The sequence below is a fragment of the Cyprinus carpio genome, chromosome B11 (genome assembly GCF_018340385.1).
Source record: "Cyprinus carpio isolate SPL01 chromosome B11, ASM1834038v1, whole genome shotgun sequence".
NCBI lineage: Eukaryota > Metazoa > Chordata > Actinopteri > Cypriniformes > Cyprinidae > Cyprinus > Cyprinus carpio.
In genome coordinates, this window is record NC_056607.1 from 72689 (window position 1) to 98991 (window position 26303).

The following is a 26303-nucleotide window of genomic DNA, read 5'->3' on the forward strand; positions in this document are numbered from 1 at the left end:
TTATGTATTAATCACAGATCCAAGCACTCCACATTGTGTCTTACCCTTTGAATGCCGCTGGGAATGTCATAGTGTATTTCAATAGTACCACATTGTGGCTTTGTGAGATATCCAGAGACTCCAATCTGCTCATTTCGTTTGACTTTTTCTCATTGTTTCCATCCTGTTGGTTTTCCACCTCCATTTTCCCAAAGACTTCCTTTACGCACAAGGCACAACGATGGGTCCCAGGACTCTCCCACTGTGACCTTCTTATTACATTCCCGACAGAATTCAGTGCCTGCCATTTTCAGTTTTTCCTTGTCATTGAAGCTGTCCATGAGAACATAGCGCACATCTCCTCTTCAGCATGACACCTTTAACTTCTCATTGTTTAGATTTTTCTTCTGATTTCTTTATTGAAACCATCTTTTTCATCTCGCCCTCTAAAATTCCCTGCCCTCATCTCCTTACATGCTCTCGCCCACTGCTCCAGTGTGACTGCCCTAACTTAGCATTGCGGTCTGATTCCATCTGATTCCTTCTTGCGCATGAGGAATGTACACCCTGACGTATCCAATGACAGTTTCTTCATGTTATGTCATCAAACAGATGCTTCTTGAGGTTGCCTTCTCAATATCATCCAATGGCAAGGAACCGAGATTTGTTCTGGCATCCCAACGAGCTTCCAGGGAACTGAATTCATCTGCTACCAACAACACAATAATGCTGCTGCTGAAGTTCTCTACTAATTGGGGGCCACAGCAGGTGTTGTAATCTGTATGGTTTGTGAGTTTCACAGCTGACAGTCAGCTGAGGCTAGTTTTCCTGTTAGAGATGTGTTAATAAGCTCTGAGAGCATGGCGTTCACCCGACTAATATAGTGCTGTGAGTCGAGTCGCCTGTTCTGGATGGTGACCTGAATCTTAATTACATTTTTCTGTGTGTTTTCTCCATGCATAACCCACCATACTGTGGTTCAAGCTGTGAATGAAACTTGCTCCTTATAAGAAAGTTTCATCAGGATCCCAATGAGCACCTATGTCCATCTCAAGTTTAAACCCTCCGAAGGTTTCCTTTGGTGTCCCATGTTCAGTGGAAACCTGCTTTGTGGAGAAAAGAGGTCTTATCTCAAACATCCATTTCATTTGAGTTTGTTGTTAATTGGTTGTCTCTGCTCTGGTTGTCTCTCTTTAATGATGTCTGTAAATCTCTTCGCGTCCAAAGAACCGGCAGTCACTGGGCAGACATGGTTAACATCATCTTTGTCTTCTCTGACTGGATGTTACAAAGGGCCTCCTTCACAGCCTCTGAATCCATGTCATTATGATTAATGTAAGCATCACTAAAACTCCCCACACATTCAGTTGCAAGTTTCTGAAAGTCTAAAGAGGCTTTGGAGACAGAATCACTGCTTGATTTCTGGGTGGATTTGAATGAGACTGACACTTCTGCTTCCATAGAGACTCCATGTTGTTTCTCAATTAGCTCCAGCTCCTTTCTGTAAGCATGAAGCAGGTACCAGAACTGATGGAGGGGAACAGTGAGTCCAGACGAGGTCTCATGTGTCATTTTAAATGTTTTTGTGATCTCAGCATCATTTGAAGCTCTGTTAGCTGCAGCAACATCCTCACTAGTGTTTGTGTCTTCTGACACTGCTGAAGTCAGAGGTTCAGCGCTGTTCACCTAAAAAACATACGATGGGTAACATTAAAGAAAATTCAAAACACAATTAAAATAAACATTATTTATATAGTGCTTTTTACATGGTGCTTGTCAAACTGATGAGATGATTGTGTCAGTGCCATAATTCTAGATAAAGTAAACATACCTTTGATGATGGAGCTTTGTTCTCCTCCAGCAAGGACTTTTGTGTTACACTCACAAAATGTGCTTCATCTAGATAAATCTGCGCAGTCACTTCTTTATCTTTTCCATCCTTATAACCTTTAAACTTAAGAGATGCAGTTCTGTGATATGTTAGAACTTTTAGAGCTACAGGGGGGAAAAGAGTACATTTAGTACACAGCCTTAAAACAATAACATAGAGGCACCTGTAACATAAAGGCAACTTTATTTAAAATACAGGAGTGAAGTATGTCTAACAGTGTGTGTATTCTGGTTATAGCGATATATGGTTTATGAGACACAAAATGTGTATAAACATCATGAGCAACACATACTGTGTCCTAGTAACACCCAAAAGATCTTTAAAAAACATATTAAAAGCCATACCCAACAAAATTTTTTTACATTCAAAAAATGCTTGTATAGTTTTGTGTCATTTAGCAGGTTTAGGTGTAGGGTTAAGGTAAGGGGATGAAAATACAGTTTGTACCGTAGAAAAACCATTACGCCTATGGAGAATCCCCATAAACCACATATGCAAGTGTGTGTGTGTGTGTGTGTGTGTGTGTGTGTGTGTGTGTGTGTGTGTCTTAACAGCACTGATGACCACAACCACAAAACATTAGAATTAACTGACCTTATGGCAAAGATAATGAACTCTTTTTATTTAATGGAGAAAACATTTAGTTACAGAAATGTAAAATCAACAAAAGTCAGTGTCATAAAGATCAACGACTCTGATTCAAAGCTTGCATTTTTCTTGGATTACTGGCTGATTTTGGGAACAGAATATACAAAACTCTTCTATTAACTAACCACTCTAGAAACTTTATATAAAATGAGACATAAAAACACATTTATACCATAATTAAAGGAATGTGTCAGAAAAGGCGGTTTGTATGTGTGCAACAGTTCATTAGGATGGATCGGCTTATTGTGGTGATGTCAGTTCAGTTATCTGTTGTATAGTCAGTTATGAGAGGTCACTGTGGTTGCTAACGTGTGTTCCAACATTACTTGCAGTGGCTGTGCTTCTCCTGTTGCAGTAAATTTTAAACTTATAACACAATATTGGATTTTTAAAACAGGCTTATTTTACTGCCATTAAAACAAGCTCAATTTTCTCTGTTAGTAATTTAATTCAGCCATGGTCCATACATCAAATCATTGTCTCTTGCGACACATATAAATACTGACCTTTTAAACACATCCTCAACATGATACACACAAAAAAAAAAAAATAAAAAAAACACACTATAAAAACACAAAACACACAATATTACTAATCACTACCTAAAAAAAAAAGTAATCATCTATAATTGTAATGTTTGTTAACAGCAACAAGTTAAGACCTTAACACTGGCATTTGCCCTTCTGTATTAATATGGTCAAATACTGTATGTATTTTATCTATTTCAGATACTAGCATACATGAGATTTAGACTGAAAACTGAATTGTAGGCTACATATGCTATTATCTCACCTGTTGAAGGTGTTATCTGCACTTCTGCACAGGATGGATCTTCCATGAGTTTAACGCTGTGGACAGATGGTTTACCTTCCAGTCTGGACAACCACCTCTGAAGGGCTATCTGTAATCTTGCTCTCCATCTCTCTGGAAATGCTTCCATCCAGTCTACTTTGATTTTAAACTTAGCAATATCCAGTGGTGCTGAGGGTTGTGGTATTTCATCACGGGCTGTGTAAATGTCCTGTTACAGGAAAAACAGTTATGAATGCAGACTTTCCATATTTCATATTGCTTGTATTATTAGAGCATTTCATTTGTTAATTGTAATTTGTATTTGCAAATTCACACACGGCTGCAGTAATAAAGAAAAAGAGCATCCTCAGCTCTTAAAATACTGAGGGAGAGAATGATCTGGTGAGTTTGAAATCTAAACTCAGAACTCTAAAAATGATACCAACAAAACCATCAAATTGATAGTTTGAAAAATACAAAAAAAATGCATATCCATTTTCATACTAACAAAATAAAACATCAATTAATAATCAATTACTAAAAAACTACTAAAATAATGGTACTAAAAAAATCCATAGAAAAACCACTACTCAATAGCCAGTACCTGTTCAGTACCTCTTCTGGCTGTAAGTGTGGCTGATTCATGATCATGTTTAGATGTATCATGTAATCCAGAGATGGTCCAGCGGCTTGACCCTCAGCGCCTGCTGTATATAAGTCCTAACATAAAAAAACAAACCCTGAGACAGTTTAAAAAAGATTTCAATAATACATTAAAAAAATTACAACACTATTTATATATTTCAACTCGATATGTCTGAATAAGACATTCCAGCAGACCTTCAATAATTGTACGTACCATAGGATGTACTGTAAATACAGCAGACTGCAGCCTATTGCAGTTTCTATTGTACTTATGTGGCACAAACAATAGATACAGTCAACTATATATAAATGGCCAGGACGAGTTTAGAGCAAGTAAAACCAAAAACTCAGTTACCACATTTACCCCATTATATGCCAAACTATGAACAAATTGCATGGCTAACATCAAACGCTGCTTCCGTGTTTTGCACATCAATTTAAAGCTAAACAATCCAGCAACTGAAAAAAAGAAGCTGAAAAGCTAACATTCCCACTATTTCCTGGTTTTAGTGGAACAATGCAAGCAAAAGCTCATAGTAATGTTTTTACAGTGTATTGATCGCCACAAATCAACAACTATTCCCAAATATATGTTACTATTTAGTGGGAGCTAAAAAAAGATTAGGGACACAGACGTGCTCAAGGAAAAAGACATGATGCATTTTAAAGAGTTTACTTACAATGGTCTGAATGAGTCCCCTTTCTTACAATGCAACCAAATAATCTGTTGGTATTCTAATGGATTCCCATTGATGGATCGATCGGAGTGAAAAGTCTTCATGTAAAACCTTTTTAATTTAATTTTATGGAAAGTGTACAACATAAGGGTTTTAAAAGCTTATAAAAATTATTCTTCACTGGAGCCATAGGATAAAAAAATATTTAAAGCCTAATCCATTTTCTCGAGTTTCCATTAGATAGATCTTTCTAAGTTTTATATATCTTTATCTTTGTGTGTATCTGTGTCACATTCTTAATGTTTCAGAGTAACCAACTCAATTCATTTACCCACAAACCACCAGGGTAGCCATGCCACTGGGGCTTGGGCCCGTCATCGCTGGAGCTATATTTTGTTAACTGTTCTGCCCATGCCTTTGTATCTTATTGAACTTATGATCATGGTAGCATGTGACACTTATGAGCCTGTAAGCATGTGAACCTTTAGGAAAATGAACCTAGTTTATGATATTTATCGCCTTTAGCGCTCATGCATCCAAAGGTCCAATAACTTTTGCAGTGGCAGGTATTTGCCTGATCAGTCACTAAAAACAAAGCATCAGTGAAGCATTTTAACCTCGCTTATTAAAACAGAAATTAGTAGCGTGATGAGGCAAGACTTAACCTTTAAATGCATGAATGTTTCACACCAATCATTATTACATATTCGGGGTTTTAGCAACCCGAAACAACCAATTATTATCCAGCATGGATGGATCTCTAACTGCTTGCAACAGGCCGCAAAAAAAAAAAGTCTCTCGATCCCTATTGAGCAGAATAATTACCATCGCTGTCTTCGTCAAACACATCAAAAAAAATAAATAAAGCATATTTCATTACCTTTTGAAACTTAGAAGGGTTCAAATTGAGCAGAATAATTACCATCGCTGTCTTCGTCAAACATATTCTCAAAACTATCATTTTTAATTACTTCAAAATCAATATTTTGATCAATGGCAGATTATTCACCACATCACCATCAAATAACAGTGACTTTTATATTTAATTGCGTACATAAGCTAATTGCTCTGCAGTAGCCATTTAAACCAGTTAAATTTTTGCTGATGATATTCTTCTGAGAGAGAGAGAGAGAGAGAGAGAGAGAGAGAGAGAGAGAGACTCACATATTCGTGAGTGTTCATTGCTTTGACGGTCTTTTCCTCCAAACAGCAGCTGAAAGAAAGTTGTTAGCTTTGAGTAATTAATACGAACGAGTCATGATTGTTTTACAAAAAAAAAAAAAAAAAAAAAATGCAGGCCTATTTAGTTTGTTACTATTGCTAAAATGTATAAGATAATGTTGAAATGCACCCCGTGTTTGTCAACGCTTAGTCAATATCAGTTACAGCAAAACACGTTTAGTTTCATTTTCATTTCATAAGTCTGTACAGTTCTGTGAAGAAAAAAAAAAACTTTCAAATACTTATTTTAAATTGAATGCGTTTTTAATTTCTGTCTTCACACATAATGCATGTAGTTTTTTATTCTTTAGACTGCAACTTCGATTGATTGTTGACGGTCAAAGTAAAGGGACAATACCATTATTACATTTTCCTGCGCATTTCGAGAATATTAGTTCCAGATAATACTGTCGTACGATAGTACTGACACACAAGAAACAAAACTGCCCCTTACCAAAAGTAGTATACTTCAAGTTTATTTTAATTAAGTACTACCTAAGCGTAAGTTCAAGTATATTTAGACTTTTTGTAAGTATAAGTCAAGTATACTTAAATATGAGTCAGAGATAATAAGTATATTTCTGAGTATAGTAACATAGTAAAATAAACTAAGAATCATACTTTTCCTATATTTAGTTTTAAAAAAGGAATACTAATAGCACACTTGAATAAACTTCTTTTTTCGTAAGGGTGTCTCTTAAACTTGTACCTACCGAAAACCGAGAGACTGAGTAAAACTAGCTGTCGATCTTCTGCCCGATTAACAAACGAAACAAAAGCTCATGACGCAGCAAACAACACGATTAAAGAAAAAAGAAAAAAAAAAACTTTTTGTCGAGGGTGTGTATCCGTGTGTAATATATTTGTACACGGGGACGTCTCGCTCATGGCTGTCGTCAGAGACCCCCCAGCCACTTAAAAGGCCAATAATATGTTATACTGACTAATAAAATATAATGATATATAGAAATAAAAAATAAACCCAGACCGAGGCGATTAATATATAGACAATAATCTGTATATATAGGAGCCTAGCTTCAGGCAAATACTGTATGAAAGATTGAGTTTGAGAGGAACGCTTTTTATGGACTCTCATTTTTAGCCAGATCTGGAAGTTTAAAATACCTTAGATTGATGAATTTGTTTCTTACCAAACACAACCTTTCACTTAGTGGTGGTGTTTTAGTATTATTGTGATGCTTTACATCCACATACAGAGACCATCACACCTGTTAACACAGACGCTTGTGAACAAACAGATACTCATTGTTTTCTTCTCTGCATCTGCCCAAAGCTTTTGCGCTTCTGCCATTTTCCCATATTTGTGATTTCATGTCGTGCTGATTACTGAGATGGAAATGAAAGCCTAATTAAATGTTTATCGCTATAAATACTCTCATGTATCTCTCTTTACAGAAACGTTGAATTATTTAAGGCCTAATGCAAAATAACTCTTTTAAGACCCCTCTAACACGACTACTATTATGTATTTTATGATGCATATTTCCAATCTAAATTTATGTTGACATCTATTGATTATTATTTTGTGTATAGTTTGGTGTGAGGTTTTAGTTGGGTAGGTACTGTGGCTGCAGGGACTCGTGAAATCATCCTGTCTTATGGCAATGAGTGAGAGTTGGCAACCCCTCCACATCAGGTTCCAGGCAGTAGTGATCACATCTGATCTTTCACTTCATGAGCTACTTGCTCTGCTGTAAAGTGAGCAAAACAGACTCAAATGTAAAAGTGTTGAAAGGGGTTTTGAGAAGATGAATGAGCTTGAACACTTGTGCACACATGAACAGCAGTCTGTGGCTAACACACTTCTGACTCACAGAGGAAACATGAGTACAAAGACTCGTCATGTTTATCATATGACTCTCACAAGCCAGCAATAACTGAACGCTGCAAGTTTTAGACCACAGTCCACGAGACTTGCCATCTCTCCCATTCTGACCTCATTTATCCTTGCCTTTCAGTGAAAGCAGGCAGCCCTTCTCAAAAAATGAACTAGACTGTGAACACCATCCTAAAAATGTTCAGCTTTGCCATCCATAAATACATAATTTATTTAGCAAAGTATAATAAATTAAAAACAATTATTTTTAAATTGAATAATTATCAATTACATTTTTTTCTGTATTTTTGATCAAATCAATGCAGGGCTTCGATGAGCAATTAAGAAACTTCTTTCACCAAAAACAATAAAATATTATAATGTTTCCAAATTTTGTGTCGCTACTGTATATAAAAAAGTGAAAAGTATACAGAGTGAAGCCGTGCAAAGAAATGATCCCAGAATGTTATGAACATCACGTTAAGTCTTTTCAGTCTGCGTGTTTGGGTCGTAGTCTTTCTGTGTGGTAATCATTACAGAGCTCACCCAATACAACATGTGTTGCATATATTGACCAACTTATTTTGATTGGCCATTGACACAAATACATTGTGTTTTTAATTGCATGATTTCAAACCTATAAAGTTTTCTTTTAAATCTGTGGACAAAAGATTTTTTCATAAATGCCTTTTTTTTTTCAGAACAATGTCAAAGTGTTAGCCGACACATTCCAGTAAAAGAAAGTCATCCAATTCTAGTATTATCCAAGACATTATGTGGCCAATCTGCCTCTCCATGAATAAAGGTAAATCACCCAAAACGGCAGACTCTAGTAAAGTCCCAGGAGGATAGCCGTCGCAGATCAACTGACTGCCCCAAGAACGGAGACTTTAGCTAAGAATCATCCCGAGAACACACCGGCGTCTGCCATCTTTCACCATGTGCAAGTTAAGCTCTTTTCTTTCTGTAACAGCTACTGGCTATGTAACCGCGAAAAGCAGGAAAGTTTTTGTTCTGGTGCAGCATGCATCTGTTTTCATGTTATAGAAAAATGAGCACATCTGATCTTTTGTAAGTCCTTTTATGTTCGCTTGGGAAAAAATCATCCAACACAACACCACCATGAAGAACAAAAACTTGACCTCGATTTAATGCTATAACTACTGCAATGTGTTAACAAGCTCAGTTATATACTTTGATTAAGCACAATACTGTCCACTGCATGCCATCAGTTCTGCATGCAAACCAGATAAACTGCACCTTACAAAACCATCTCAACTCAACTTTAAATACGAGCAGCATATACATACAGCTTTTACCAAAGGAAAGGTAATCACATTTCAGGAAAACCGAAATAGTTAGACAATTATTTTTGAAAATGCTAGTTACACAGAAATACATTGTCTAAATGTTACCATCAAGACAGTCCACGGCTCTTTTATTTTTCTTTTTGTAGCACACAATAACTTACTTTTTTCTTTTTCAAAAATAAAAAGTTTCTATGCGCACTGATTAAAGCCCTAGCCTAAGGTCCTAAATGTTATTTTACAAAACTTCAAGATGTGCAACAGTTTTGACCAACTTAAAGCTAGGAAAAATGTCAACCTATTTCTTTTAATACACAGACTGTATAATACAGCTCGTACATCACATGAGCCGAGTCCAGCAGATGTCTCGATATCCTTACAGATATGCACAGCAGAATATAAACGATACTGAGATTCCTGAACAGCAACCTGATCATTTACTCAAGCTCAGCATGTTGGCCCTTTTGTATTTGCTGCCACATCAAAAACAGTTGGACAATACATAAATAAAATAAAATAGCAACACACTTTATTATACAGGGTTAAATGAAGTCAGATGGTGTTCTGAATTTGCTAATATGCACAGAAAACAGGACAAGAGCATTATCAGCATTAAAGTCTCTATTCTGGAACAGTAATTGATTTCATATTCTACATGACATTTACATTTTTTTTAATCAAAACAAATGTTTACACATTATGCTTTGTAGAAAATTATCCAGAATCTGCACTGGGGCTCGGCGTGGGATCAGGAAAGTATGAGCGCTCGGTTTGGTGCATGAGATTTTAAAGAGCGAAGGTACCGCCCTTGCTTTCTCCGTCATGATCAGCTGGTCCTTCGTCCGTCCACAGACAACTGTTTCCCCAGGCTGGAGACATCTATCAGAAAAAAAAAAAAAAAAAAACAAAAAAAAAAAAAAAACTATTTTTTTTTTCCTCTCTCAATGGACAATTTTTTTTAAAATATCATGGCTGCAGTATATATCAGGATTTAATTTATTGCTGCTGGAAATTGGAACAGTGAAGTGATTTAAAATAAATAACCATATGGTGATGCCTATTTTTGTCTAGTGAAATAAAACTTATTTAAAGGAATAGTTCACACAAAAATGGCAATTTGCTGAAAAATGCGCTCACTCTCAGGCCATCTAAGATGTAGATTAGTTTGTTTTTTCCACCAGATCTGGAGAAATGTAGCACTGCATCAGTGTCTGCAGCGTGGATGCTCTGCAGTGAATGGGTGCCCATCAAAATGAGAGTCCAAACAGCTGATAAAAACATCACAATAATCCACAGCACTCCAGGGCCCACATCAGTGAACATCTGGAGAAGTGGAAATCTGCATTTGTAAGATTTTTATTCATTTCAATTTGGCTTGTCCATAATCCTAATAACACTTCATCCATTGAAAAAGTCCCATCTCCTTTTTGTCTCTCGCATCAAAATCCAGCCACATATTTGTTTAGAGCCGTTTTCATTTGTAAGTTTCATTCTGAACTTAAAACATTTTAAGAATGGATTGTTTTCTTACAAACACGCCAGATTTTCACTTCTTCAGATGTTCACTGATGGACTGGAGTGCTGTGGATTATTGTGATGTTTTCATCAGCAGTTTGGACTCTCATTCTGACGGCACCCATTCACCACAGAGCGTCCAATTGACCAATGTCAGTCATCAGTGCATAATAAACACTTAGTTATGAACTGAGGAAAAAAAAGAAAAAACCTCTTGCTGTGTTGTGAAAATCTATAATGACTGCATATAATTTGTAAACATGATAATAAATTATGTTTTGTAAACATGTCGTTGTCTGATCTAACAGCACTTACAGGTAATGGGGGACCTCTGTTTCAGTGTGGGAGGCACAGGTTTAGCGGGCAGCCCGCTCTCATTCGGGCCAAGAATAAATCCTTGATCCAACACATTCTCTTCCTTCACACCACAAGAGACACCAGAGGGAGCGACCGCGCCATCTGAGCCTGGAGTTTCAAAACAAAACATGCTTTAAATCTGTTCAGTGATGCATTTGCCCAGTAACACCATCGGTCCGGTTTTCTGTACCTTCTGGCTGGTTTTGACTGTGTGTTTAATTTGCTGCTTTCGTGCAGCAGCAGTCCTCACTGCAGTCAATGACATCCAGAGCCAAAGACTTGCGCACTTTTCTTCATCGGCGGCCGGTGCTGTTACAAAAAGGCACACAATTATACTTCTCAGGCTGTTGTCTCGACTCTTGAAAATGCTTTGATAAACGTGTATCTGCTTCTCCTCCTTTGTGAGCATAATTCTTTTTTCAAGTCTAAACTTTTTTTTTTTTTTGTTCTTTGCCATGATGACAGTACATATTATTTCACTATCAATGGACAATGGTGATTTGTTCTGTAGCCAATCAAACAGATAATGTCTTAAGGGGGGTAATAATATTGACCTTAGCAGTTTTTATATATGCATTATATAATTCTTTTATTTCAGGCAAATTGAAATAAGGCTTTCTACAGATGAAAAATATATTAAGAAATACTGTTTAAATTGCCTTGCTCTGTTAAACATCACTTGGGAAATATCTTGGGGGTGGGGGGGGCAGGGCGGGGGGGGGGGCTACCAAACTGCGACTAAAACAGTCGCATTTGCGACCATAAATATTAATTTGCGAGTGACGTTTTTGCTGAGGTCGCCCCCTTTTTTTTGAAAGCTCGGGAAAAAGTATTGCTATTCAAGCAAAAAATAAAAAAAAACAACAACAAAAAAAAAAAAAAAAAAAAACAGATATTTGCTGTTGTCTCCCATTCACCCCTACAGAAGTCTGTGTGTGCCGTCTTACCACTTGTTTGCGTTTCTTCTCTCTGTAGGAGTTTCATCTTCTACTATCAGCTCGATTCCTGCCTCGCTGCCGCAACACTTCTTTAAGGTCTTCCTCCAAATTTGGAGTCGGAGGGCTTAAGAGAATCAAGAGACACAGATTCACAGTATCAAAACCAGAACAGCAGGTCAAGCATCAGTGAGCTGTATGAGATTAAACTCGTTTTAAACGAGGAAGACTCTCACCAGGGGCCGCAGAGGGCCGTACTTCTCCAAGGCGTTTTTTAAATGGAGTGGGGGTCCGGGGGAGTCGTATCCAGGTCAGATTTGTTGCCAGCCGGCCGCCCTCCTTTGGTGTGATAAAGCTACAGGAGGGCAAATTAAGAGTTTAACAATGACATCTGACATTTGAAATGATCTGAATAAAGCGGTCTGTGAAGGCTGAGACGTACAGGGAGTTCTCCTTCTGCGTGAGCGGGGGTTTGTCGCGGTGCAGGGGTGTGGTGACGGAGGCCTTCTGGCTGCAAACAGGAGTCGACGTCAGAGAAGGATTCTCCAGGTCCAGCGTGTCTTGCTTGGTCCACATATAAGGAACTGTAAAAACAGCTAAATATTAAAACTCAGAACCATTTTTACAAGTAAATAAAAGGAGCACAGCTACTGTTGTGAAGCCTTTCTGAATCAAACGTGTCGGATGGTTTCTCTCTTAAGGATCTGTGAGTGTGTGTGTCTGCTATACACAAGCAGATATTGTCACATTCAGCTGCTCAAAACAAAACTAAACTCAGAACGGCCAACAACTTGTTCGAGAAGAAGTCAATAAAAACAATGACTTGCCGGTTTAAACAGCTGTTGTTCAGCATCAGCTTATTAGGTTAACATTGAAATTTTATGAAATAGCTTACTTTTTTTGGAATCTGTCTCTAAATGTTTGCATCTCAGGGGAATATGTCGCCTTTTAAATAAAGATATAAAAACATACAGACTCTGTGGATTTTGTGTCTTGGTTTTTAGAAAATCAAGTCTTTTTGTAATATTGACAAAACACATATCATTGAAAATGTAGACAGTCAAGGATCCATATTGATAACTGCTTTGTAATAGAAGTGATATTGTGACAGAAAATTATTGATTTGTATGTAAGCCCATTTCCACCACTGAATACCTTTTTATCTCACAATTCTGACTTTTTTTCTCAGAATTGCTAGTTTATATCTTGCAAATAACAATTTATAACACGCAATTGCTATTTTATATCCCACAATTCTGTGAAAAAAGTCAGACTTGTGAGATAAAAAGTTGTAATAACTAGGGTTGGGCCGAGACAGACGATGCCATTGTCTGATAGACATAACGATGTTGAGCTGGCAAAAAATTATATATAAATAAAATAATGAAATTGTATTATGTGAGTCCCAATAAGATAGAAAATATCAATACAATTAATTTTCTGATGTCTCTTTATGATTCTGCCCTTTTTAGGGTTAAAGATAGCTGGAAAAAGACGGCTGATGTCAGTTCTGATATCTTAGAGAGCGTGGTACCTGATAAAAAGCTGATATGACAATATATAAAGATAATAAAAACATGCATAGCTGCTGGTGAAATTTATATTAATTTTGCATTACAATCATTTCAAATTAAATTAAATTTTTAATTTTTAATCTGATTAAATTATTTTAGAGAATTCAGAATTCTTCACAAAGAAAGAAACTGTTTGAAAATATGAATAAAAATGAATTAAACTGCAACTAGCAGTGCACTCAGCAAAATTTGATAAGTCTGACTGGCAAACTTATTTTGTCATATACCGCGCCAATAAAATAAAGGTCCTGCTTCCAAAATGTTGCCCAATGCCGATAATAAAAAATAAACAAAAAAAAGGCAAAATATTGGTCGACCGCTGGTGCTAACTGCTGGATCTGGACCTTAATAATGAGGTGTAAATGTGGCAGTGATGTGAAAGCGTGTGCGGTACCTGTGAAGGAGAGAAAGGCAGGATTTTGACCGGGTGTGCTCTTGGGGGTCATGGAGTCGTTGGGGGTCTGGTGAAAGGGCGATGCGGCGGCGGCTGCGGCGGCTCAGGATGGACGGAGGCGTCGCCCCGCCGGGTGAGATGGGGATGAGCTCCCCTTTGCTGCCCTTGCTGAGCTCCTGCAGGGTGCTGCCCTCCAGACGAAACTGCAGCAGCTCGGAGCTCTGGCTCTCCTCCGGCAGCTCAAAGTCCGACATCGTACACCACCCCTCCAGATCCTTGTGGAAGAAAGCATTATCATCATCAGGCTAGAGCTGTGCGATACGACCATATATATCAAATGGGACAAAATAAAAAGTCATTTCATATTATGCTCTATTGTTTATTTTGTGGTGTCACAAATACACTGTTTTACAGTAATACTTTTTCATCGTTTGGATGACTGCAATCTTTACACGCCACCACGGGGTGTGAAGGGGAGACAGACCCAGGTGGAGAACGAGCAGCCAGGAGTAAACGAGGAACTACATCTGTAGCATGGACACGCGGTTTTAAACACTGCTGTTTTAATACAAACCAATACATTTTTTTGCATCATAATTCCCAGTGTTGCAAGTATCCTCATAAACACAGTGATTTATAGAGGAGCCCACATTTTTTTGCCGCCTTGTTGGTTTTGAACGATTACATAAACACACTTATATGCATCAGAAACCCCGTCTTTGCAAGTATCCTCACAAACAGTGATTTAGGTCTTGAGAGAGAGTGAACAGCTGAAAAAGAAGCAGTATATTGAATCTAGACTTCAGTCTTAAAGGGAAAAGCTGTCCAGTGTTTGTCCTGTCTGCCATTCAGATCAAACAACAGTGAGAGGAAATTAATGAATTAATAATTAATTAATTTTAATTATATCTATCTAAAATGCAGACGAGTTCTACAACAAGGTTACCTATCATATTTCAAAATGTTGCATTGGATTTCACATATTTTAGTCTGGCATTATAATTTGGGAAGAGTTTGTCACAGTAACACTAATAAGTAGAAATGACTCATCAGACTGAGATCCTCCGCTGGATTAAGCTGCGTTGCATCGCATTCTTCTTCTGCGTTAAATTCAAGTCTTATTCCTCGCAGCGTGTCTGTAGATACTCACATGTTCGCGCGTCTCAAGCCTGGTTTTGTGTGGATGATGATCTCACAGCGTGCGATGTGCGTGGGCCTGATCACATTATTGAGCTCTGATGGGAAAAGACTGTACCTCACGGATTATTTTATCAGAGAATATTTGATTTCGACATGACTTACTTTCATTTAAAAATAGACACTTTCTTTAGATATACTTCTCGTCATTTTCGTTCATTTTAGTGACTCGTTTCAGGAAGATATTCACGGAGACGGAGAATGCAGAAAGCGCACCCTATTTGTTTTCTTTGTTTTACAAAACCAAAAAAAAAAAAAAACAATAAAATGTTTTCTTGATATTGCGTGTATACAAACAATACTTATGTAATTGTTCAATCAATATTAATGAAAGTACTAGAAGTTTCACTTTGTAGTGTATATTTTTAGGTTGGATAAGAATAAAGTAAACTTGACAGTAAAATAATTAGTTATCTGATTACTTTTTAAATGCAGTAATCAGTAATGTAATCAAATGACAATTTAAAAGTAGTAATTAGTAATTTTGTAGTAGACTACTTTTTTTTGAGTAACAAAGCTATTTTACGGAGAAAAAGTAAACGTTCTGTGTTTCTGAGCCCGTAATTTTCGCTTTCAGCCAAGCCTGTTTTATTCGGTGTATCACTATTTAAACACTTTTGCTGGAAAATGACGCCATTATGCATTTGCTGTGAAACATTACTGATCTATGCTAAGTTATTCTCACCTCATCTACGTCAGCAGCTAAATGCCATCAGCAGACAGTAAGTAGCAGTTCATCTCTGACCAATTAATTCACTTGATCAGATTACAGAGAGTAAGGTGACGGCTGTTTTTAGTAGCAATATCAATTATAATATATATATATATGGTATAAGATATTTGCTGGTAATCACAGATAGTATCTGTTGTTTTTAGGGTTGAACTCACCCCATCCATCAGCTCCATCACCTCCTTTAGCATGGGGGCCGCTGAGGGAGAGAGGAAGCCGGAGCGGTCCATCACCCACGTGGACACATTAGAGTCTCCAGCTTCACTTTTGGGGCTCGCTGGAGCTTTCGGTGTCTTGGGAGATGCGGTTTTGTGTGGAGCAGGGGTGATGACTTTCTCATGAGCATCCGGATCCTGTAAACACACAAGAATGCAAGACGCAAACACATGATTGTTTGTGACCCCGGACCACAAAACCAGTCTTAAGTGTGCATTTTTCTGAATAAATAATCTTTCAATTGATGTATCTATTTATCAGGACAATATTTGTCTGAGACACAACTATTTGAAAATCTGGAATCTGACGGTGCCAAAAAAATTCAAAATATTGAGAAAATCACCTTTAAAAGTTGTTTAAATATTCTTAGCATGCATATTACTAATCAAAAATTAAGTTTTGATATATTGACGGTAGGAAAGTTTACAAAATATCTTCATGGAACATGATCTTTACTTAATATTCTAATGATTTTTGGCATAAAGAAACATTGATAATTTTGACCCATACAATGTTTTTTTTTTGGCTATTGCTACAAATATACCCCAGAGACTTAAGACTGCTTCTGTGCTCCAGGGTCACATTTATTAAAGACACAGGTTTTAACACTATATCTTAACCTTACATCGTCATTTGAACAACCAAACACTATCACTGATTTAAGTGCCACAAGCTTGCTGCTGTCATACTTTATATGCAGATTTCCAAGGGCTATAAATTGTCAACATGACCAAAACTTGGCTGAAAAACCTGTTGCACACAATCTCTACTTCTGTCATCTGACTGATGGTTTACACTTCAAAACAAGAAAAAAACTGACTTTTAGCGTAATTGTACACCTTCAGCTCATTCTTCACATCTTGCGGTCAAAACTTTGCTTTATTTTTTTACAACGCAAACATAAGAATAACATTGATATTAGCAATATTTCAACGTGACCATTTACTCGACTGAAAGCAACTTAGCTTTAGCCTACTTGATCATCCAGACATTTTTAACAACAAATGTATCAGATATGATCCATCAGGCTTTCGAGTAACGTTTCATCACTGTATTGCATTGCACTGAAACTACAGATCTTTCATCATAAAACTAAGAACTGAAACATACAGAATCTGCTCATTTTTTTGAATTAGACGACACTTGTCCCTGTGTTTCTCACTGAAGATGCAGATGCGGTGTTGTAATGCAGAAAACACAGCCGGAGCATTTTAATACAGTTAGTAGAAAGCCACAAAAAGTTTTGAATGTCAAAAGCAGGCCTCATATGCTGGCTTTGTGTAATACACTCTGCAATTAAAATCATTGATGTTTTCATTACCCTCTTCAGGACGTCGCCTGGTAAGCCCTCACTGGCTCCATCGAAGCAGAACTCCACCTATAAAACAAATCAAGAGTCAATCCTCAAGCCTGGCCGAGCTGTGCACTCAAAGCCTGCAGAAGTACCTCCTCAGACACCAGCTCTTCACTCTCCGTCTGCTGCGGCACATGAAGCGTCGTGTCCACGCCGGCGTAGTAAACCCGTCTCTACTTTAACGCTTGATAGTGGAGGTTCCAGTGGTTTTTGACAGCATTGTCCGTTCTGTTAAAAAAACAGATAAATCTTCATTTTTTAAATCTTCAGTCAAACGTTTTAAAAATATTTTTCAGCTGAAGCTTCCAGACCCCTGCACACCGTTACATTCAGCCGTGCTCCGTTCTGCTGATTCTAAACCATTCAACTACACAATCCTTCCCTAAAAGCCAAGTAACCAATCTATCACTCCTGAAATCTACTCTGCGTTCACCTTCCCAGGAAGCAGCTTGGCGATCTCGGCCCAGCGGTTGCCCAGCACACAGTGAGCCTTGTAGATGATGAGATCTTCGTCTGGGGGTCCATGAAGACTTCTTGACGTCTGGATTGAGGTGGTTGTGCCAGCGCTCTCTGCACTGCTTCCCGAGACGGCCCTTCAGGTGCTTGGCCACCATCGCCCACTGCTTGTTGCCGTACTTCTTTCACGAGCTCAATCACCTGGACACAGCGATACGTTCTCAGACTAGTCTGATTGGTCAAGATTACTGGTTAAGAAACCAATTGTAAGGCCCCTATGTAAGCTACAGTGTCATTTTTACAAATTCTGTTTTTCCAGTTTTATTTTTTCTGGATTCTGTTCTAACCCAGCGTTCTTCAATGTTATACAACCAGTAAATTCAGTTCTTATGATTAGATTTAGCTATTACATCCTTGACTTCCACATTGTATAAAAAAAAAATCATAGGCAATACATCTGTATGTGACTTAATAAAAAACAAAAAGAGAATTTATATTAAATATATGTCAAATTTACACCAAAGAAATGTTTAGGACTTAACATTTCACTCATTGCCATACTTTTCCAAGCTTGGAAATCAGACGTTTGTACCTTCTCATCCTCCTCCTTCGTCCAGGGTCCTTTGACGAGATCAGGATCCAAAACTTTAAACCAGCGATGCTGACACTGATGCTCTGATCGATTCTGTAACAACAACAACAAAATTGCAGAGATATAAAACTGGACCAGGAATCTCTCATGTGAGCTCTCTGAATGCATTTCAGATGTGAACAGACTTACAGATAAAAAGCCAGCGATGTATTTCCAATCATTGGGGGTCCCACAGTTCAGCACCAATTTTCGCAGCTTATCATCCTGGAAAATACACCATCTTTCATTTTGACAAATATCCTCTGGCTTTCACGCCAGAAAAAGGAAAAAGTTGCATTTATTCTCCCAAATTTGTCAGGTTTTACACAACCAAAATCTTCACACTTAAAAAAAAAAAAATAATGTAATCCATGAGGAATCAAGCATGTTGTTTTCTTCTAAAGATATGGTTGGGCTTTATATGATGAATGTATTTTATTTTGTCCTGTAGTCACATGAGCATTGATCAACACACAACGAGCATGACTGAGCTGCGTCTGTTTATCAATATCTCATGAGCTCCCAGTTTGTGTGAAGATCAATGTTTATAGGTCTAAACAAACAAACAAAAAAAAAATTTAAAAAAAAATATATTTCTAAACAGTGCAAAGTGGAGATTTGGGGAAAACAAAAGTGTAGTTTTCAGGTGTCTTATATATATGAGCTGCTTTCTAATAGTTTTCGATCTTTTGTTTTAGAGAGGTTTTCATAATCTCAAGCACCTTCTGCAATGATTTTTGATCATTAATAATTACACTTCACATCACATGAGCAAAAAAGTGGAATTAAATACTTTTCCAGTAATATCTAATACAGAAATCTTTCATTTCTGTAGGATTTTCAAACAAAGCCCCACTATATATGAATTCAGTGATTTAAGATTTAAGGCCTTGTTTATAGCAGCATACCTCCTCTTGGGTCCACTTCACTTTGCTTTCCCACAATCCTTCTGATCAGCCACATCGGAGTCTGTGTCCTACACATGGCCTCCTCCTCATCCTCTCTGTTCAAACACGACTTCATGTTTAGGGTTGGTTGAAAACAACACTGAACACAGATCAGCAAACTCTGGCAACAATGTGCTGCTGGTGCACTGACACCACCTGACATCTGGCCTTGTGTTTGCCAGACAATGTTCATCAGAACTAGATGAAAAACCCAACTTCCTCCAACAACATCAGAGGGGATTAAATCAATTCAGACGCGCTCTCACGGACGCACAGTTGGGTTTTGTGTAATGTAACGTTAAAGCATCGCCTCGATCTAATAGCATATCTGGCTAATTGTTTCAATGCATGTCATCAGCACGTGTAAATGTATGTAAATGCATCAGACAGAAATGATTTGGATTAGTTAAGAACATTGCAAACACAGAGTGTCTTTAAACTCGTCTGTATAGCGGTTTTAACTGAAACGGGTGCCGTGAGATTGCGCTCTCTTTGTGTTTTAATATTAGGCGGGGTTTCAATGCATCATTCACAAACTTAATGTCCACCACACATCTACAAACCCAACCGGTATGTTGAATGCATCAGATTGTGATCGTTTTCTTTGTCCTAAAGTGAACTTCTATTATAAATTGACATTAAACATGCGAGAATAATATTCTTTATGCACTTACCCGCGCGTCCACCTGCGACATCTCCCTAAAGTTTGCTCAAAATGCACCAATAAAACAGACGTTACGGGGACACACTGGTGCTTGCAGCATACAAACGCAAAAACATCTGTGATGTTAATGAGATGGTCGATCAAATACAGTAACGCTTTCATTAAAAAGCGCCCCGCGACCCGCCAGCTAAACATGTACTGCTGCGCGCCCAAGTTTCTATCTCGCGCTTCTTTTTCTTAGCCATTCCCGCGAGTGACGTCAGCGGACACACGTTGCGTGCGCGTCCCCCTGAGCCCCAGACGCAGTACGTGCGCGCACCTCGTTAACACATGGACGAGCTTCCCTAAAAACAAACTGTGTGCTATAATAATAATGCATTTTTTACAACAAAAGCGAAAATATATACAAATGGCCATAATATATCAGGGAAATACTGATTCATTGCATAAATCACTGATATTTTGTTTAAAATGGAAACATGTTGTCCAAAACCATAAATATGCATGTTCGAAGTTTCTCAAATCATTTCTGTTTCTCATTATTTACCTTTTTACTGCATTATAGAAAGATAGTTCAGAATGGAGATTTTGGATGTGTTCAGATTAAGGGTTTAGCTTTTTTGAAAATATTTAAAATGCAAACTTCTTCTAAAGAGAAACGAAATCACTTTCTTTTTATTTTCCGCCAAACGATATTATTAAATAAAATACTCTGGTTTTCTCCATGTGAGCCGGTAGATGAAGAACTACTCGTAATGAGCTAATCAAAGCACAGGGCTATAAATGCAAGCTGAGTCTAATTAACACTGCGCGTTCCCGATGGATGCAGGACGTGACAGACCTGGTGAAATCCTAATACATGCATCTATATGAATTCATTTGATTTTAAATTAAATCTAACAAAACCCATTTCTATGGTAAATCCTAAACACTGTTTATTTTCTAGAGCTCGCCCGGAGCTATGAGGGCCCGTCGCTGTCTGACTTCGACAGAGGCTTTTGTGCGGACCACAGTCTGTCTCTATCAGCGGTTTTCAGCCGATGGCTTCCCTGAGACCAAACAAAGGCATTGTGCTGGAGTATCCAGAGCCCAGCTGTGCTGTTGCACCCTGTCTGAACTACTCCACGAGCATTTCATCTCCTTTAGTTGCCCTCAACAAACGTCCTTCTCCTGGCAGCAGCCTGAGCACAGCGCTGGGCAGTCCAGTGCAAGGCAAGTCCTCCACGCCCTACGAGAGAGTCCAGTGTCAGAAACCCGTCCTGGCCAGCTCGCTGGACCTGTCCTGCGTAGATTTGACCGCCACTCACCCGTCGTGGGAAGTGTCCTTTGTGAAGGCCGTAGTTGAGAGCCCAAAGTCATGTCTGGAGTCCACATGGAGTCCTATTAACCTGTCGGCCCCCCCTGAGGCCTCTCTGGTGTCGTCAGGAAGGTCACCTCACCCGAACGTTTCAGAGGAGCTCCAGCGCTCGTGGAGGGAAAGGCGGCAGGGATCTAGTCAGGTTCCTGCAATCCCAGATCCCCGAGAGGGACAGAGCTCATCTAACTTGGCCATTTGAACAGACACCATATTTGAGGTGTGTATGTGCACTAACGCTAAGCCTGGAAAAACTTGGTTTGTTCTAATATGCCTCTTTATTTTACAGGCTTCTTACTGTGATTCTTACTACTAAGAGAAATGTATTTAATCAAAAATAAAGCGCGTTGAAATGACTTGCATTCATTAATGTCACAGAGTCTACTCAAAACCGATGTCTCTTTGATTGATCAATAACATGTTTCAGAATGTGCAATTACTCTCATCCACCGTGGAAATGTGGGCCGAAGAATACAGTGACAATAGAGGGTGAATATAACTGAGACCGCAAGTGAAAATGCTTCTATATTAATCTCTGTCTGCTGCTGTGGTCCTGGGACTCTGGGGTGTTCAATCCTGCTCTCTGAGGGCCAACGTCCCGCCAGATTTTAGCTCCAGCAACACTTGCCTGGAAGTTTCTAGTGAGCCTGAAGCCTATTATTTTGATCAGTTGTGTTTAATGGGGGTTTAAGCTAAACTCCGCAGGACAGCGGGCCTCCAGGAACAGGTTGGACAGCCCTGGCATTTAGGTTCAGCTGACTGGCTCACATCAACCTAGAAATAAAAGGATATTTAGTGTATACTGTACTTTCTCGAGGTCCTGCATCATGAAACATGAGAGCATCACCTTTTTCATTAAGTGCCGGATTTTTATTTTATTTTTTTTCAGTGACGTAAAGCAGTGCGTGATCCAAAATATCAATCTCAACACGGGATTTGGACCCCAATGTTATGTATACAAATGCTCCAACGTGAGACAACCTAAGCTCATATTTATATAAAAAAAAAAAAAAGAACCTTGTTAAAAAGAAATGTAGTGGATTCTTTAAACCATATGCCTGAGGAAGTTCTGACAAAGCACTCTTGACTTTTCTCGTACTGGAAGTAAAGCACAGTTTGAGTGTCTAGACTGTGTATATTCACACAGATCTCAAAAACAAGTCCTTGCTGCAAACTCCAGAGATCCACGGCCTGTCTACTTCAATACACGTTGAACCTTGCTTCTGTGGTGTCAATATCGTGCTCCTGGAGGAAAGAGGAGAAATGGCAGTTTTAGGCTAATAATTCAGCCAAAAATGGTCATTTTTTTTCTTCCTCAATTAAACAATGCATCATCAGAGTTGGTTTTTTGGCTTTATATATGATCAGACACTTGCACCTAACATTTTCTGTCCTCTGTCAAACACAAAAAGAGATTTTAGGCAGAATGTCCAAGATGCTCTTTTCCATAAAGGAAATGATTTCAAGGGATGGTTGTTTTTAATGCTTGGCAGTATAAACATTATACATAAAAGTAGCTCTTCCAACTTGTTTCATTCTTTATTCTCTTTAGTCTTTTTATGGTCAGTGACGCACAGACTAATGTAAGTTTACTTAAATTTTTTAAGTAATTTTGTGAATGATTTAAAACACCACTGTTTATAGCACTTTTCACTGAAATGGTCAAATAGAAATGTTTCTGCATGTTCAACTTACTTGATTGATTTTCTTAACTCCACCACCTGGAATAAGATGTGTTCCAGTATGTGCTTGGCATCTCGTTTGTCCTTGTCTAACTTCCCTGTCACTCCTAAGATGTCTCCACATTTACGTACATAAAACTCCAGATCATCGTCGGTACCTTCCAAGAAGACGATGACATCCATTACCAATCAAATCAGCACCACATCGAGCTGACACACAGTGGACAGTATTAGAACTCTTTCCTGAGCAAGCTGAAACGAAGGTAGAGACTCCACATTATTTTGAGAGCTGAGCCAAAAGCTCACTTTTCTACAGAAGAAAATGTCTCATCAAGGTCAAAAAGGTCAAGCAATTGGAGTCGGAATGTGATCCCTGAATGCCGTCTGAAACTGACCTGAACACACAACAATGCCTCTAGCAAAGACAGACCCAGTAAACAATAAAGCAAACTAGTTGTGAACTATGTAGTACATTTAGGCACTGGAATAATGCATGAAATCAGGCGATAATAATGAATTGATTTGATTCACATAGATACGGCAGGATGAGGTCTGAAACTATCTGACCATGCTAGCAGTTAGCCAAGTGTTAGTGAGTTATAATTGCACTTCTCCACCCATCAGGTCCGTGGTTGCATCAGCAAATGAAACTGCATCAGAGACGACAACCGTTGGTTTGGGTACACATTTCCTTTTTGTCGTAGTGGTAACAAATAAACTCTACTTACTGGGCTTTGCAGAAAGACTCACGTGCAGGATGCAGCGGAGGCAGAGGTTTTCAAACATGTGGTCGGATCCGTGGAGAGCTATCGTTTTTGACATACAGCTGCATGGAAGCACTAAAACAAAAACAGGCAGGACAATATTTTTGCTCGCGCTTAGTCTTATTTGTTGCCGAACACTAACACTCAGCTTTTTGTACAGTGAATAGTATGATCATGCACACAAGAAGTATTGTATAACATTTACCGCTGAATTACTTTTTTGGTTAGACACAACATGACTTGCCCTTTAAGACATGTAAGACTGAAGCAGCTCATTACTCCGCACAGAGGGAAGAGTGTTTTGTGTCGCTGCTTAGGCTTTAGGCAAGAGCATGTGTCAAACAAGATGTGAAAATCTCGCGGGTTATCGTCTCCCCTCCTGCAGACACACTCTCAGACGCTCGGGACAAGAACTCTCCATGTGTCATGGCAGTCATGGTAGGTAGGCCAGCTGTGATTCTGGGGAGACATAAGAAAATGAGACGCGGTTTTCAACAGTTGTTCTCTGAACACAGTGCAACGTCTACAGCCCTGGAGCATGGCCTGAGCCTCTCAGTCAGGGCCGCTTCAGTATGATCGATGTCCAGCGAGGGAGGCCATTAAAGTGATTCACCCCAAGTATCTAGTAAAGGATCATTTCAAAATAAACATGCTCCGGTGCTCTTCCAACTTCTGTATTCCTCAAGAGAATCCTAAAAATGTATGACAGGTTTTCAGAAATTTATTGCTTGAGCAGCAAATCCCATTTCTGGAGAATCGTTGCTGTCTAGAGACTGTGAAGTAATCGTATACATGATGCTGAAAACGTCTACTTGTGAATCTACAGGCTTTAAATGACATTTAATATGTATTACACGTCAGGAGGGGGTGAAAGAAAATGTAATTGAAATTGTAAAAAATAAATTCCCGTTTTTATGCTGTAAATTAAAACAGCCATGGTGTGACATTTTAAAAAATCTCATACAACTGAGCCCGCAAACTTTTAAAAGGGGTGAGTGTCAAAATACACGGTTCCTAATCAGAAATTAGCCCCGTATGTACTCACTGGGAAAAGATTTTGAATAACCAGAGGTTCGGACTTGGGCCGAGCCATAAGCTGTAAACATGGGACACATGGATGCTCTTCGATTTGTCCAGCTGCTGGGTCTTTATGTTCGTTTTTTTGTTTTTTGATTTATTACATCACGTTTGTCTTGTTGATTAATAGTAGTGGCCTAGTTATATATACACCAGTATGAACATTCTGGAATTATGTTTAATATACAGTGTGTTGTCAACCAATGGGGATGTCTAAAATGTTTGATAACGTTCCGGGACAACAAAGCACTTGAAATGCGACAAGCTCTGTAATCATAAATACAAATGTTCCAGCAGCACGTGATGAAGGCAGCATAGGTTACGGCAAGTGGAAGCGCTCAGCCTCTGGGTCTCTGGCTCTATCTGGTTGACCGAGGAATGCTGTCTGTGTGTAAGCCACTGGAACATACAACATCCTGGAATGTAGACATTATATTGCATTTAAAACAACACATAAATTGTGAAAGAATAAATAAAGGGTTTTTTACTGTTATTTGGTGGAAGGAATGTGAGTGCCATGCTAGCCCGATGCAAAACTCCATTTTTAAAGCTGTGGCGTCCACACTAGACTTCTCACAACCAGCTAACATCTATCAGCCAGGAAACTTTAGTGGTTTTAATATGACAACACTCCGCTCTCTAGTGTCTGTTGTAAAAAAACATAATACGACATGTAAACCTTCTAAAGGTAGTACCTTTCCATCTAAACTTTGGAAAATATGAAACAATCTCAAACACAAATCTCTGAGCTCCTTCAGAATCAAAGTCTGTATGAGCTATAAAGTCTGAGCCCTTTATTACACAATATGCAAATTTTCTCTGTGAAATCTGAAGAAATCAGAAAAGCAAAGGAAATGACTCATCCAGGTTTGGAACTTACTTGAGGGAACCACTAAGCACTGAACACACATCTTTTATTTGATCCTTTAAAGCTCACTGCCACAAATCCAGCAGACAGTTCCCCTCACTCCATCCCCGCAGAGCAAACTCATGGCCAAGAGGGTTCAGGATTAGTGGGTCTTGAGCGCCTTAGTTAGCAGGTACTTTGAACAAGCTTAAACCTCTAACACTTTATCAGCATGTATAGTGAAGTTTGCGCGAGAGCAAGCGGGTGGACCTTACCATTATTTTACTGTTCTCCTCCTTGTCCAGGAGGTACTGGTTCAACCTGAACATGTGGACATTGAGCCCAGGAGCAGCCACAACTTGCCAGCGTTATCTGAACAAACAAAGAAAGAGCAGAGACACAAATCAGAGCACGAAAGAGACGCAGTGAGTGTAACCAGACTGCACTGTACACCCTTCACCTGATGGCAAGGGCCAGGAGCGGGCCTGCTTGGAAGCGGGGAGGAAAGCACCACAGGGAGCCGGCGTGGACCACGCGACGGCCACTGCCAGCGGCTTCATCCACGCGTTGTTAATGTGGCCCCCGTAAGGGTATACGAATGTAAGTGCTAAC

General features: G+C 38.8%; 1 protein-coding gene and 2 pseudogenes across 4 annotated transcripts in view; 1 reads left to right on the forward strand and 2 right to left on the reverse strand.

Moving 5' to 3' along the window:
• Positions 1-1181: 1181 nt before the first annotated feature.
• The window catches only part of LOC109076850, a 472477-nt gene continuing 447355 nt past the window's right edge, over positions 1182-26303 (reverse strand). The window contains exons 1-6 of one of the 4 annotated variants that reach the window (XM_042733483.1): positions 6567-6685; positions 5797-5845; positions 3926-4030; positions 3311-3539; positions 1811-1974; positions 1182-1665 (exon numbers count right to left, since the gene is read on the reverse strand). In XM_042733483.1, the coding sequence (XP_042589417.1) occupies positions 1216-1665; positions 1811-1974; positions 3311-3539; positions 3926-4030; positions 5797-5814 (966 nt within the window). In that variant the 5' untranslated portion in view covers positions 5815-5845; positions 6567-6685 and the 3' untranslated portion in view covers positions 1182-1215. Of the gene's footprint in view, positions 1666-1810; positions 1975-3310; positions 3540-3925; positions 4031-5512; positions 5766-5796; positions 5846-6566; positions 6686-26303 lie in introns of those variants that run through there. The other 3 variants (XM_042733482.1, XM_042733481.1, XM_042733484.1) reach the window with 3 other exon arrangements.
• LOC122138792 lies at positions 9695-19379 on the reverse strand (annotated as a pseudogene).
• Positions 20787-21523, forward strand: LOC109076853 (annotated as a pseudogene).